The following is a 14,722-nucleotide window of genomic DNA, read 5'->3' as shown; positions in this document are numbered from 1 at the left end:
TAAGTACATTGATGTTATATAGGTGATTCCTGCTAAATAACCCTTTATTATTAACATTTTATTAAGAGTTCATTAAAATGTGGGCAGTAGACAATGTTTTCTAGTTCATAATAACAAATTAAAATATAGATCTTTGAAATAATTCCCAGATGCTTATAATTTTATTAGTTGGCACTGGACTTTTGAAAATTAACACACACAAAAATATCAGAGTTCTCACATCATCAGCCACTCACTCCTAAGTTCATCATGCAGCATTTTCTTCTCACAATAACCCAAAGAAGACCAAGCCTGAGAATCTGTTATCTTCCCTGATAAATCCTGACAGAAACCACACTTAATTATTTTTGTCTATAGAGACCTGAATTAAGCTTGTAGTTATGCATTTCATATGACGATTAGACTGCACTTCTTAATCCTGATGTTGCCTGCTTCAGACTAGCCTGTACCAAGATAGAAGCTAGTGCTCTGTCCTTGGAAGAGATCAGAAAATACCTGATCTGATTACAGTAGACAAACTTACCAAATCCCTGATTAGCTTTGAGTGGTTTGCCTTAAATTTGCATGTTTCTTTTTGACGAGTTTTGGATTAATTTAAATTTAGTTTCTCTAAAGCATGGATATGATCATTTTGATTCTTTGACACATAATATATGCTGGCTAACACTGATTCATTTTAAGATTAAGCTTAATTTTTATAGGTTGCTACAAAATTAACAATCTTCTCCAAATGAATTTACTTCACACAAGGTGTGAATAAAATTTTTATTTCATACTCTCTTAGAAGTTATACATGTTTCAGTAGAAGGGCCTGGGGCAGGGGTGATGAATGTGATTCTTTTTAACAAAGCCACATTGTTCTGAAATAGTGGTTATATACCATTACACCTTTGAAAATGCCGTGGGTTTACCAGCGATGTAATATAATACTGTTGTGAGCAGCAGAAAACAAAAAAGGTAAGTTAGTGTGTTTTCTTTTCAAGATTGGCTAGAAGAGATTTAAAATGTATAAATTATCATTGTTTGTGACTATTCTTTAGATTTCAGTTGTGCTTCTTAAAATTTCTACAGGTACTTAAAACAGATGCTGAGGAACTTGTCTCCAGAAGCTATTGGGATACCCTGAGACGTAATACAAGCCAAGCACTCTTTTCAGACCTCGCAGAGGTATAATTAAATCTCAACCAGGTCCTTGTACTATTTGCCATTTTGTTAATCTAGTCCCCATTTCATTGTAGAGTCATAGTGATGAAACCAAAAATATATTTTATATTTTCCCTTTTCTCCAGTAAAGCAATAATTCCTGTATGTAAAGTGGTAAATTTGAATATGTCAGCTGTGCTGTCAGGGGCTGCAAGGTCCCCTGTAATAGTCTATATTAAAGCCACTTGCTTGTTGCAGAAACCATGACTTTCCAACTTAATTAAAGGAGATACTGTTATTTTTCACATAAGGCTCACTTTCAGGAAATTTGAAAATATATAGTTTCACTGAATCGTTTAACCTCATCATTTGCAATGTTACACGAAATGCTGAAACTTCTAACTTAGTAAAAGAGAGCTAATGCTTTAGGGTTATGGTAGATTTAAAGTCAGATTTCCTGATGTTAACAGTGAGTGGCTTACCAAGGGTGGGCATGGGGGAGGTGTGCTAAGAGCAGCCAGTCAAGGAAGGAAGGAACATTTTACCTTGACATTGGTTAGGATTGCCAGTGCATGGAAGAGTAAAAGCACACTGACTGTTACGTCGTTCATTATTGTTTTTGAATTCCATAGAGACACATACCTTTTTTTGCTGCACTCGGGTAGCCTGCTCCCACCACCCCAATCTCATTATGCCACCGTTAATAGGGTGTGTCATTTTAAAAGATGGGCTGTGTCTTGTAGACTAAATACTTTTCTGTGTTTCCTGTGAAGAATTTTTAAGAACTTTATTAGAGATGGCTGTCCAGCTTAGCACAAAGGACTTTACAGTAAATACTAGGAGGTGTATTTTTTCCTTATCTCTTTCTCTTGAAAATTGGCTTATTTTTCTAAAGTTTGACTTTCAAAAGTTATGCTTAAAAATATCTAGAGAAGTAAACTGGAATGACTTCTTTATACAGTGTCGCTCAATGGACACCTCTAGAGCCGGGCAAATGCTTGGAAATGTTCATTTTGTCCCTTGTGCTCAATTTTAAAATCCTAAAACAAATAAATAAAGCATTTTGCCCTATATTTAGTCTGTGATATGTAAATATGATGTAATTAAGACCAACAATTATTAATCTTTAAAAATTATCTTTTAAATTTTAGCTATTATTAGGCATAAAGTGTTAATAGATATTCCATTTACACATATTTTAGAAGTGCTTAATTCTGTAGTCACTTATGTGGGCCTATAGTAGTCAGTGCCTAAAAGTAAGAGCAATGGGAGATTCCAGTCTTTAGAGTCCCTGCAAGCCAGCTGTGCCCAGCTTCAGATTAGCAGTCATGTCCTGCCGTCCCTCCCCTCCATGGACTGTCCACCTCTCAGTCTCCAACCTATCTTCAATCCCGTTTAACTCTGCTAGAAATTCTCACAGACACATTTGCTTATTAGATGTCGAATTTAATTTAAATCTTGGGAGATTTAATATCAGAAGACAGTCAGCTCTTAACATATACTCAAAGATCTTATAAGATTTGCGTAAGATCTTTTGAAGATGTTTATCACTCTGTCAGACGTGTGCTGGAGCTGGCTGTTAATGGCTTCCTAGAGTTAGTTCTGGACATCTCTTCCCAGCTCAACATTCTGTGGCATTCTATTGGTACCATAGACATTGGTAAACTCTACAAATTAGGCTTTTTAATTTTCCTAGAGAGCCAGTTCACTAGCACACCATTGGCTGTAATCAATCCACACTATGATCATAAGCTGCTAAATCAGTTAATCAATTGGCTCAAACATCATGAAAATAAATTTGATGGGGAGAAGTGCAAAGAAAAAGAAGACGAGAGAACAAAACTTATATTGTGTTTCCAAGGAAAATAATTATTGGGGGATTACCTTTGTTACTGACCTCCCACATTAAAGAGGATAATTGAGAATTAGCTGTAGTTAAATTATAACTCGTAATTCCTTATAGGTTACTACTGATGCCAGTGTAACGTTGAACTGTTTATACTATCAGTATTTCAGAAAGAAAGCTTCGAAATCGATTTGTTTGTATTTCTTTGTTTCTTTTATATTTAAAATGTAAGTATTGAGATAAAGCAGTTCTCTCTATGTAATGTAGGTAAATTTGAGGTTAGCCTCTCATATTCTTATTCCAGAGCTATTTCTAACTATAGGCTTTTTTCGTTGATAGTAAAACCATGTTATAATGAAAATTTGGATATGCCACAGCTGATACCACTTTCTAACCAAAATAATAGATAATAAATTCACAGTACAATGTGTCTATCATGCAACTGTTGAATACAGTCTGTGAGTACCAGAATTATAAAAACTGTTTTGAGCTTTACAGGTGAAATTTAAATTTTTTTTTATTATTTGCTTTAAACTTTACTAACCCTTAATAAGTTTCAGTAGGTTATTTAAAACCTTCACTAACAAATCAAGAGTCTGAAGATTTCCTCCAGCCCATGACTAGAACTTGATAAGATTATTATCACATAGTAATCAATAAAAATATGTTGAAAGAATTTCTTAAAACCCTTTAATAGTTTGATATATTTTTATTTTATGCAGGTTTTTTAATTTGTTTATTTCATTTTTGATGAGATCATTCAAAGTAGTTTTTAATCAAAACAAAGTTGGGTAATGGCCTTTCACGTAAGTGGCCCATGAGGTTCTTTTGTGGCTTTTTCTCGCTTTGTTATGAAAACACCTGAATTCATTTTATTTTAACAATGAGCGCAAGACTCAAAGGGATAAAGTCTCTATTTTTGTCTCAACTCTCCTGTGATTTAAGTTATATAACACTGTTAGGATACCAAGGACACTGGTATAGTTTTCAGTGACTCCCAACAGCCCTCTGTTTCACTGAACGGGGGGACAAGGGTTTCAGCATTTCCATTTTCTAACTTTTCTCGCTAATGTCAAACTGTTATTTATGCCTCTGTGGGTCTGGATTATTTGAATAAGTGCAACCTAAGTCTAATAAGATTTTGATGATGAAAGACTGTAAATGAAGACTTGCTCTGCTCAGTGGGCATGAGAAAAACTGGGCGAATGAGGTCATTATTTAAAACCTGTGTAAAACAAGGCCATCTCATTTCAGTGTATTATGTCCTGAGGTTTGGAACATGACAACACTAGAGGAAAACATTCCATAATTATGTTATCTGAATTCACTCACTTCTGGTGTTCCTGTATCCTCTCAATTTAAGGCTTTATTTTTTTAGATCTATATAACATATATATGTAGTTTCAATAACACAAAAGAAGTAGAATACCATGTAAAAATATTTTTTTGCATTAAGCTTCAACATTGTTTTCTATCTTGTCTATCTTTTTCACCTTTTTGGAATATATTGATTTGACAGAAATACATAGTAATGGCTAACACTTATCGAGCATTTACAATATGCCAGTTACAGTGCTAACATGTTATGTAATCCTCACAACAAATCTTTAGGGTGAGCACTGTTGTTACTCCTGAGGATAATAATATCCTTGAATGAGATTAACTTCCCCAAGGTCACTTAACTCATGAGGAAGAAAGTCAGGATTCAGACCAGAAACCTGACTTTTTGAGTTCATCGTCCTGTTTGCTCCCCGCGCTGCTGCTTGTTCGTGGAGTAGCAGCTTGTCCCTGCTCCCCTGCTTGGCCGCTCGGCCCCTCCTCCACATCCCATCTCTCTAGCTTCCAGGTGGGTACCCCAGTTCTTCCAGCTGACTGCGGATTGGCTCGCGCCTCCACTCTCAGGCTCCATTGAGGCATGCCTTCTCAAATATGTCCTCCCCCTACCACATTAAGCTATTCCTTGGATAACGAACTGATTAGATTTGATTATACATGATCACAAAAGAATGTTTGTAATTAACCAGATATCTTCTCCCCTCCTCCAAGGTCTTAATGCTTTTGTCCAGAGCATCTTATGACTACCAATAAGAACATTTATATATTTCATTTACACTCATATTCTAACTTTATCCTCAAAGTGGTTATTATAGATGGGGGTTTTCCCATTTTATGGATAAGGAAACCAACGATCAAAAAAGTGAGTGAACTCAGGTCTTCTGATTTTAAATCCTGTCCTCTTTCCATTACATCAGTCTGCCTTCTCAACTTAAAGCTACTGGTGAAAGTATAATAGTAGTGCCTTTTGAGCACTACTCAAAAATTACACTAATCTACTGTAACATAGGGGCCTTGAAAGACTTGACACCACTAATATTCCTGAACACCCATAATCAGCTTGTTCAAGAAGGTATATTTAAAAGATAGAATGTGACACCTGGCTCCCTGGCTGTGTCATTTTTCCCCAGGTGATCAAATCAAACCACTATCAGATCAGAGAAGTTGGTTATATTACAGAGAACTTCTCAGTTATTCCAGCTCCTCAGAATATTTAGGACTTGTCAGTCAACTTTTCGTCCAAACCAATTATTAGGAGGTTATATTCTAGAGATTATTTAGAAAGATCTGATCTAAATTACAAATACAGACTACATAGGTGATTACTAAAGAATTTCAACAATTTTAGATAATTTAAAGTAGAAGGTACCCTACATCTTTTAAAGAGTCTTTAAGAGAGACATGAGTAATCAATGTAGCAGAAAGATCACTTTAGAAAAATAGTTTCATGGATTAAAAGAGGGCATGTTGGAGGGAAAAAGCGTATGAGAGGATGTAGTCTCTATAACTCCATGCTAGTCATTACAAGAGAAGAATAGCATTTGGTCTAGGGAGAAGGGAGATAAAGACCCAACAGATATCATGAAGGATAAAATAGCTGTCTTCATGCAAGATTGGGAAGGGGGCTATGAGGAATCAAAGGATTACCACATTTAGCATGTGGAAGATGGGTAAGATGAGAGTTTATATCAGGGAACACAGAAGACGACTGATCCCTTGTGGGGAGGTGTATATTTTGTATTTCTTATGTTTTCTATGGAGTGGTATCCAGATTCTGGTCAAGAAGTAATATGTTTCAAATATGTACCTTTAGGTGGACATTTGCAGCTGTTTTTTAAATATAGAAAATGATAATTTAAACTCTTATTTTTTCTTACATTTCCCAGGATAATGCATGGGGAGAGTTATAATCACTTGAATTTTATTGTTTGAGTTTATAAGATAGGTATGAGTTAATGGCCAAGTGAAGAAGGAAGGAAAGAAAGAGAAGGAAGGGAAGGAAACAGGAAGGAAGGAGGGAAAGGAAACTTATAAAGCTACATTAAAGAGGGGAGATTTTCATAGGCCATTAAACTTTATAAGGACTATAAGCTATTTTAAGGATATGTTTGTTGAAACTTTTTATCAAGTTGAATGGGGAAGGTAAAATCCTCTGGAATTAATTTCTTATCAATTCGGAAAATAATGTAAGATTTTTCTTTGGAAAAAAATATAGATGATATAAATTCCAAGGTAATATTACTGTAGTTTCTCCTTCAAAATACAGTGTCTTCTATTTAAAGTATCATAAATAAGAACACAATAGGAAAGGATCATGGTTCAGGGAAGCTATTTTGTGAAACTTGAGATCATTCTTTTGTCAGCCCTATATGTTCAGTACATCTGAGGAACTTACCTCTTTTGAACATCCTAAATGAATGAATTTTTCGGGTCAATTAGGAAAATCCAAAGTAAATTACTTAAATAAAAATAAAATATTTGATGATTACTAAAGGATTTTAACTATTTTAGATAATTTAAACTATAGATACCCTATATGCATAATTTGAGATTGAAGACTTCTTAATATAATCATAACTTTGTTTTTTGAAGATAAACATCAATTTCACCTATATTTCTGTTTTCAAATTGTGAACTTTTTAACTGTAATGGCATGTATTAATACATCCTTGTGCTTTTCATTCTAATGTTAATATATTTATGTTTTGGGGAGGATATTGGATATCCCTATTCTGTTTGTTTTCTTACAGCTAACCTTTAAATTGTGATTTTTTTTTAAAGCGTGCTGATGATATTGCAAACTTAGTAACAGATACTACACTTCTTGTACACTTTTTTGGAAAGAAAGGAAAAGCTGAGCTCAACTTTGAAGATTTTTATAGGTGAGCTTAATTTTTACATTTGTATTGGAAAATGTTGACACGCTACAGTCAGCAAGTTCTTTAGGAATCATCCGGTGCAGTGACATTCACCTCTTTGCTGCTTTCATCTTAACTGAAGATACTCTGCATCCAGTATCCACTCCCATCAGTGCCTGTGTACCAGTGGTTATATTGATAAATATAACAGGACGTCACCGAATGATAAAGAATGTCTAGATATCTGGATTGATTCTTTCCCTGTATAATCAGAAGAAAGAATATTACCAATTCCTTAGTCTCTGTAAGCCTCAGTAGTACTAATAATAACCACGTATGTGGTGTTTACCACGGTAAACACTAGGCAGAAGACATTAACTCCTTGATTCTCAAGACTACCCTGCAAGGTATTCTTGTTATGCCCGTTTTACAGATGAAGAAGCCAAAGTCCCGAGAGGCTACGTACCATCTGTTACCATCATGCTTTATTTATCTTATTCCTTTTTGATATATTTTTCTGTCACAGATTCATGGATAACCTCCAAACAGAGGTTCTAGAAATAGAATTCCTTTCCTACTCTCATGGGATGAGTACTATCGGCGAAGAAGATTTTGCGCGTATTCTTCTGCGATACACAGACGTGGAAAATACATCAATATTCTTGGAAAATGCGCGTTACAGTATACCCGAAGAAAAGGTATCTAACCCCCATTTTTACTTCGTTACGTTATCTTGTAATTATGTAGGTCTATAAAATATATTGTCCTTCTGTTATTTCTTTCGCTCCTCTGTGGGTGAATATATACTTTGGATGTACTCTGTCCTTTTTTCCTCTGTGTCTTAAGTGCTCTGGCTAAATTTTAAAAATTGATCAATTTAAAATTCTGGATAGGTATCCATATTTTTTCTTAGACACGCTGAAAACCTTTAAGGTTATTAGCAGTTGTTTTATTCACACAAGGGGTATCATTTTTCAAGAGAATTCTGCTGAACTATATGCTTTGACTACTATATAAACATCGCCTCATATAAAACAGTTTATATTGACGTCGTTTCAGTCACACTTGATTCATTTCTATAATACCCTTAATAAAAGGTCATTAGAAGACGGCTATTGATGAGTGAGTGATCTTATCTGTAGTCGAAGTGAGGTTTTTTCAAAGAGTTTGGATGGCATGAATGGTTAAGAACCTGGGACAACTGATTGTCTATTTGTTTAGTAGCAAATGTTTTGTCAGCAATTCTGAGCAGTTGCATTATCTAGTGGTAGCTGAATGCATCACTGCAACTAAATAGAACTGGTGTTACAAGTACCCCTTCAAGCATGGGATGTTTTGGATATATTGCCTTCTATTTGTGTTTGTAGAGAGATCAAGTTAATCTATCCAAGAAAAACTTGCAAACAGTTTGACTTTGTTTAAAATGGATACACTGTGACGGTGCTAACAATTCCGCAGATCTCCTATGGAATGAGAAAAAAGGACTTGATGCATTTGACCATTAGTTCGTGTAATCTCTTAGGGATCTTTTATCTGTTTTACATGTTGAACTAAATTTTTTCCAGTTCATAGACACTTCCCTAAAAATAAATATTGGAAATTGTACTGTTTTGTCAAGGTACTAGTGTGTTATTTAGGGCCTTGAAGAATTTGCTTTTTTTTTTCTTTTATCCACTGCAAGCTTATAAAAATCAAAAATTCAAAAATTTCAATTCCAGGGTGAAGTGTGTAGGGAACTGTTTGTACTGTTTTTGCAACTATTTTTTATATTTAAAATTACTTCAAAATAAAAAGTTTTGTGGAAAGAATTCCCTGGCAGCGGTTAGGACTATGTGATTTCACTGCCATAGCCACGGTTCAATCCCTGGTCAGGGAACTAAGATCCCGCAAGCTGTGTGGCATGGCCAAAAAAATAAAAAAAGAAAAAGAAAATAAAAAATAAAAAAATAAAAAGTTTTCTTTTAAGTTAAATTCAACTTCTGAAAACTTCTAATCGTTAGAGGTATCTTAAATGCAGCAAATCATTACAGTAAGAAAAGGAAAATACGGCAAGTGAACCAGCATTGATTCTCACTGGTTTTTTTGTTTTTTGGTTTTTGTTTGCATTATCTCATCAATCATTAAAACAACCTTCCAGATACTGACAGCTTTCTTTTAGAAAAAGGAAAGCTGAGGTTCTTAGGTACTTAAGATATTAGCCCAAGGATTCAAACCCAAGACTCTGAGCCAGTGATATTCCTAATCTAGTAGATAAATTATAACCCTTGCCCTTGGAACTCCCTATTCCTTCTTCCCTAAATCTGTTTTTATTTCCATAGCATTATCATTTTCTAACATAGTATATAATTTACTTATTTTTATTTTTCATTGTTTATCTAGATAAATAATAATATTGATATTCACTTATTTTTATTATTTATTGTCTGTCTCCCCTACCTAGAATATAAACTCCACGAAGATTGGTGTTTATTCACTCATATGTCCACAGCACCTAGAACCCCTGTCAAATAAATAGATGGATAGTATTTAAAGATGTGGAACTTAAAGCTTTTCTGTTTTTGTGAATTTTATCTGCATATATATTCACTTATATGAAATGGTAGACATAGATTACAAGGTTATTTATTATAGTGTTGTAGCAAAAGATTGGAAACTACCTATATGTCTTTCAGTAAGTTACTGGTTAAATAAAAATTATGATATAACTAGGGAAAAGACTAAGAAAATTCTTTATGTAATAATATAGAATGATCTCCAAGATGCAGTAAATGAAAAAAGAACACAATTTAGAACATTGTATATAGTATACTACCATTTGTTTAAAAAGATAACCTGTGCTAATTCTAGAAGGACCCACAGAACTAGAACACTGGTTGCTCCAAGGGACAGAACCACATGGCGAGGGGAAAAGGGTGGGAGAAAGGGAAGTTTTGTGTTGTATACTCTTTTGTGCCTTTTGAATTTTAAACAGGTGAATACATTGCCATATAAAAGAAATAACTTAAAAAAATTTTAAATACCATGGGACCAGGTGAACTTATCTAGGAGAGAATGTAGATAGAAACTACAGAAGGCAAGGGAAGAGGGCTTCTCATCATAACCACATAATGTAAATATTAACAGTAAAGTAATAAAATTATCATTATTAAGCTTTGAGGAAACTGATGTTCAGAAAGATTTAAGAGACTTATTAAGTCATTCAGCCAGTAAATTTTAGAGTTTGCATTTTCTGCTTTTTTCGAAATGGTACATTTCCCTCAACCTTTTAAAGTTGTTTATATTTCTAAAAATTATTTATGCACTTGCTATTTACATCAGTAACTGATCTGTTATTTAGATCAGTTACTGATCTAAATAGCATATTTAATTTATGATATAAGCATGAATTTTGTGTTGAAAACAAACATAGTTTATATTCCTGAGGTTCTCTTAAGCCCGTGTTTTCTAAATGGTCATTTTTATTTGGGTGATGATTTGTCTTGATTTTTTTTTTTTTATTTTTCATGTTAATCTTTTCCTCATTCGAGTCTTCTGATTTTTTTAAATTTTGAGATAAAAATCATGTAACATAAAATTAACCATTTTAAGCTGAACAATTCAGTGTCATTTAGTATATACACATGTTGTATGACCACTATCTCTGTCAATTTCCAAAACATTTTCATTGCACCAGAAGTAAACCCTGTACCTATTATTTGTTTCCACCCAGCTGCTGATAACCATCAATCTGCTTTTTCTCTCAGTGGATTTAACTATTCAGTCTATTTCATATAAAAAGAATCATGCAGTATGTGACCTTTCATGTTTGGCTTCTTTCATAATGTTTTTGAGGTTCATCCACGCTGTAGCATATATCAGTACTTCATTCCTTGTTGTAGCTGAATAACGTTCCATTGTAGGTATATACCACTATTTGTTTATCCATTCATCTGTCCACAGACATCTGAGCTTTTCCCACCCTTTGGCTGTTGTGAATAAGGCTGCTATGAATATGCGTGTACATGTATTTGTTTGAGTACCAGTTTTCAGTTTTTTTGGATGTATACCTAGAGTGGAATTTGCTGTACATATAAATTATAGCTATCCTAGTGGGTGTGGAGTGGTATCTGTGTAATCACCTTTCCCTTTCCCGTAACCACAATTCTTTATTTCTTTAATAGCTTTGAGTTGCTGTCTGGTTTCTTCTCTTTTCAGCCTGAGGGACCCCCTTTAGCATTTCTTGTAGGGCAGGTCTGCTAGTAATGAATTTCCTTAGCTTTTGTTTATCTGGGAATGTCTTAATTTCTTCATTTTTGAAGGATACTTTTGCCACATACAGAATTTTTGGTTGACAGATTTTTTTTCTTTCAGCACGTGAAATATCCTACTCACTTCTTGCCTCTGTGGAGTCTGATGAGAAATCAGCTGTTAATGTTATGTTTCTACCCTGCTGCTTTCAAGTATCTTCGGCTTTGGCTTTTGACACTTTGAGTATAATGTGTCTTGGTGTGGGTGTTTTTGAGTATCCTACTTGGAATTCATTGAGCTTCTTGGATATGTAGCCCCCTGTCTTTCATCAAATTTGGTGTTTTCAACCATTATTTCTTTAAGTGTTCTTTCTACTCCTTTTTGTCTTTTCCTTCTGGAAGTCCCATAGTGTGTATGAACTTAATGGTGTCCTCAGGCCCCTTAGGCTCTGTTCACTTTTCTTCATTCTTCTTTCTTTCTGCTTCTCAGACTGAACAATTTCAATTGTCCTATTTTTACTTTTACAGATTCTTTCTTCTGTCTGTCCAAATCTATTGTTGAACTTCTCAAGTTAGCTTTTCATTTTGGTTATTGTACTTTTAAGCTCCAGAATTTTCATTTGGTTCCTTTTTACACTTTCTGTCTCTTTATTGATATTCTCATTTTGTTCATACATGGTTTTCCTGATTTCCTTAAGTGCTTTGTCCATGGTTTCCTTTAGCTTTTTAAGCATATTATGACAACTGATTTAAAATCTTTTTTTCCCTTTGGTCCAGTGTCTCAGCTTCTTAAGGGATGGCTTCTATTGATTCAGTTTTTTTTCTTTTTTCCGGTGAATGGGCCATATTTTCCTGATTCTTTGTATGCATTGTATTTTTTTTTTTTTTTTTTGCTAGAAACTAGGCATTTTGAATATTATAATTTGGTAACTCTAGAAATCAGATTCTCCCCAACAGTTGTCCATTTGCAAAATAGCTTGGATAAGTCACTAAACAAATGGAAAAGACTATATTCCTTGTCATGTGTAGTCACTAAAGACACTGTTCCATTATCTTAGGGGTTAGCCAGAGAACTGACAGAGATTTCCTTAAATACCTGAAGCCAAGAAGAAAAAAAAATAGTACTCTCCCAGTCTTTGCAGCTCAGCTCTGAGCTGGAGCACTCCTTCAACACTAAGCCAGGCTACCCAAGCTCCTTCATTTATCTTCACCTCCTGCTTGCCCAGAGCCCACATATCTGCCAGAGGCAGTAACCTAAGGTCCTCTCAGGTCTTTTAAAGCATGTGTCAGTTCCTGGGCATGTCCAGTTTCCCAAGTATATGCAATGGTCCTATGAGACCCTATTCTCCCCAATAACCATTTTCTTCAGTCTCCTCCTTCCCAGGCTTTTAGATTCTGTCTCCTCTGTCGTCCCTTGCCCCAGGCTGGCATAGGATGTGTATGTCTTTAAATCTTTTGATAGATGTCACTGTCACCCGGAAAGCCATTCCAGTCCAAGGAGAAAGGGTGAAACAAATGTCAGCCTCTGTGCTGGTCTCTCAGGGAACCACCAAACTGGTCAAATCACATATCACAACAATTTGTGAGAACAAAGCATCCTTACTGAAAATCAGTTGACCATAGATATTTGGGTTTATTTCTGGACTCTCAGTCTGTATGTATTTTTGATGCTTTAAAGTTTTCAGATATTATCATCATTTTATTTTTGTTAAAATGTAAGCTAAACACACTCCATTCAAGTCCCATTTGTTCACTACAGAAGTGATTCTGGGAGTCAGAATGGGGAGGGAGAAGAAATGGCCATACCCCTCTCTCTCTGCCACTTCCCCACACTGTCTTTACCTGAGGTAACTTCTGTTAAGAATGGATTGCTTTAAATAATCTCCATCAAAATGAGTGCCCTGTTTTTCAATTTACAATTCCATATTTATCAGCACAAAGAGTTTAATCTACACAAAAGAGTTATTGTATGGTTTTGAATTTGCCCTGTCTTTCCAAACATGAGATCCCTATTTTGAAAAATCTAAAGGTTCAGATGGAGAACATTATATTCGGGCATTCTTCGATTTGCTTTTAATTTTAAGCTCCCTAAAAGTATTGACATTTTTGTTTATACTTTGCTTTAAAATATTCCATCCTCTTGTTTTTCACTTGTACCAGCGTTAGCCTGTCACCCTGATACAGAGACTGTTACTGGGACAGCTGGTCTAGCACAAACTGATACAGAACCAGAGCAGTGGCCAGTTTCCCTGGCAACAAGCTCTTCACATCAAGACAAACCCTTTCTGGCTCAGTCTCCCTAATTGAATCAAACAGTCCTCTCTAGAAAACATGGCAGGGGGGGATCAGGTCACAGAGCAGAATCCAGGGTTGGAGTGGCCATAAATGAATATAAGGAAAGAGAAGAAGAAAAAGTGAAGAGAAATGACAGTGATGATTCTCCTTGAAAGTAAAGAAGGATGGTAATTGAAGTGAAACTAATGTGTAATAAAATTTGGTATTATTATTTCAATAACAAATTGATAATAATTATTATTTTGGTAATAAATCACTTAATCAGTGGTTGGCATATATGAAAATAGACTCTGGTTCTTTGCCCAGCTTTCCAGTGCTTTCCAGTTTCCCTTCCCCTGCTACCCCAGTGGTAAGGTCAGAATTTGTTAAGCCTAAGCTCTCGGCCTTCTGCTTTTTCTGTTTGCTTTGTCTCTCAATATTGTTCGCTTTGCTGAGGGAGAACACATCGATTAAATGCAGCTCTTTGTGTTCAAGTTTGTATTATCAGAGATACATTGTGCTTATTTCAAATAACTTTCCTGTTTAACTGAAGTTATAGCAGTGGCAGTAATTTGTTTATGTAAATGACATTAGAGAGTCCTTCCATGATGCTACCCCAAACCCTGTGTTGGGCCTCTCAGAGCTCTGTGTACAGTCCTTGTACTTCCTCCTGCTGTCCCGGCAGCCTTATCGTGGCAGGAACAAGTGAAAATACATGATCGTTGGCATATTTGACATTTTTATTTTGCATTGTCACTATAAAGACATTGATGACTTAATGCTGAAATACATTTAAGGAATACATTTAAGGAATACATTTACAGGAGAAACTGTTTTTAGAGCTTTTTTTCCTCTGTTTTTCTTAATGCCCATATTTACTTTTAAGGTTTAAAAAATTCAGGCCTGAAATAAGAGTTTTCAATTGAAACTTTTATTTTTATTGTTGCTTTTTTTTGAACATTGTGCTAATATGACAGTGTTTTAAAAATATTTTCACCTATCATTGCTAATAGTAGCAACATTACCCAGTGGAAAAAATT

General features: G+C 34.9%; 1 protein-coding gene across 9 annotated transcripts in view; it reads left to right on the top strand.

Annotated features, from left to right (window-relative positions):
- The window catches only part of MICU3 (mitochondrial calcium uptake family member 3), an 87,527-nt gene that overhangs the window by 65,226 nt on the left and 7,579 nt on the right, over nucleotides 1-14,722 (top strand). For 8 of the 9 annotated variants that reach the window (XM_057697699.1, XM_057697695.1, XM_057697700.1 and 5 more), the window contains 3 exons: nucleotides 1,072-1,167; nucleotides 7,106-7,206; nucleotides 7,709-7,880. The exons of the other annotated variant lie outside the window; for it this stretch is intronic. In XM_057697699.1, coding sequence (XP_057553682.1) covers nucleotides 1,072-1,167; nucleotides 7,106-7,206; nucleotides 7,709-7,880 — 369 coding nt within the window. The remainder of the gene's footprint in view (nucleotides 1-1,071; nucleotides 1,168-7,105; nucleotides 7,207-7,708; nucleotides 7,881-14,722) is intronic. 9 annotated transcript variants of the gene reach the window in all.

The sequence above is a fragment of the Hippopotamus amphibius genome, chromosome 10 (genome assembly GCF_030028045.1).
Source record: "Hippopotamus amphibius kiboko isolate mHipAmp2 chromosome 10, mHipAmp2.hap2, whole genome shotgun sequence".
Lineage (NCBI taxonomy): Eukaryota > Metazoa > Chordata > Mammalia > Artiodactyla > Hippopotamidae > Hippopotamus > Hippopotamus amphibius.
Note: the sequence above shows the minus strand (reverse complement) of the source record. Positions and strands in the feature narration are given on the sequence as shown.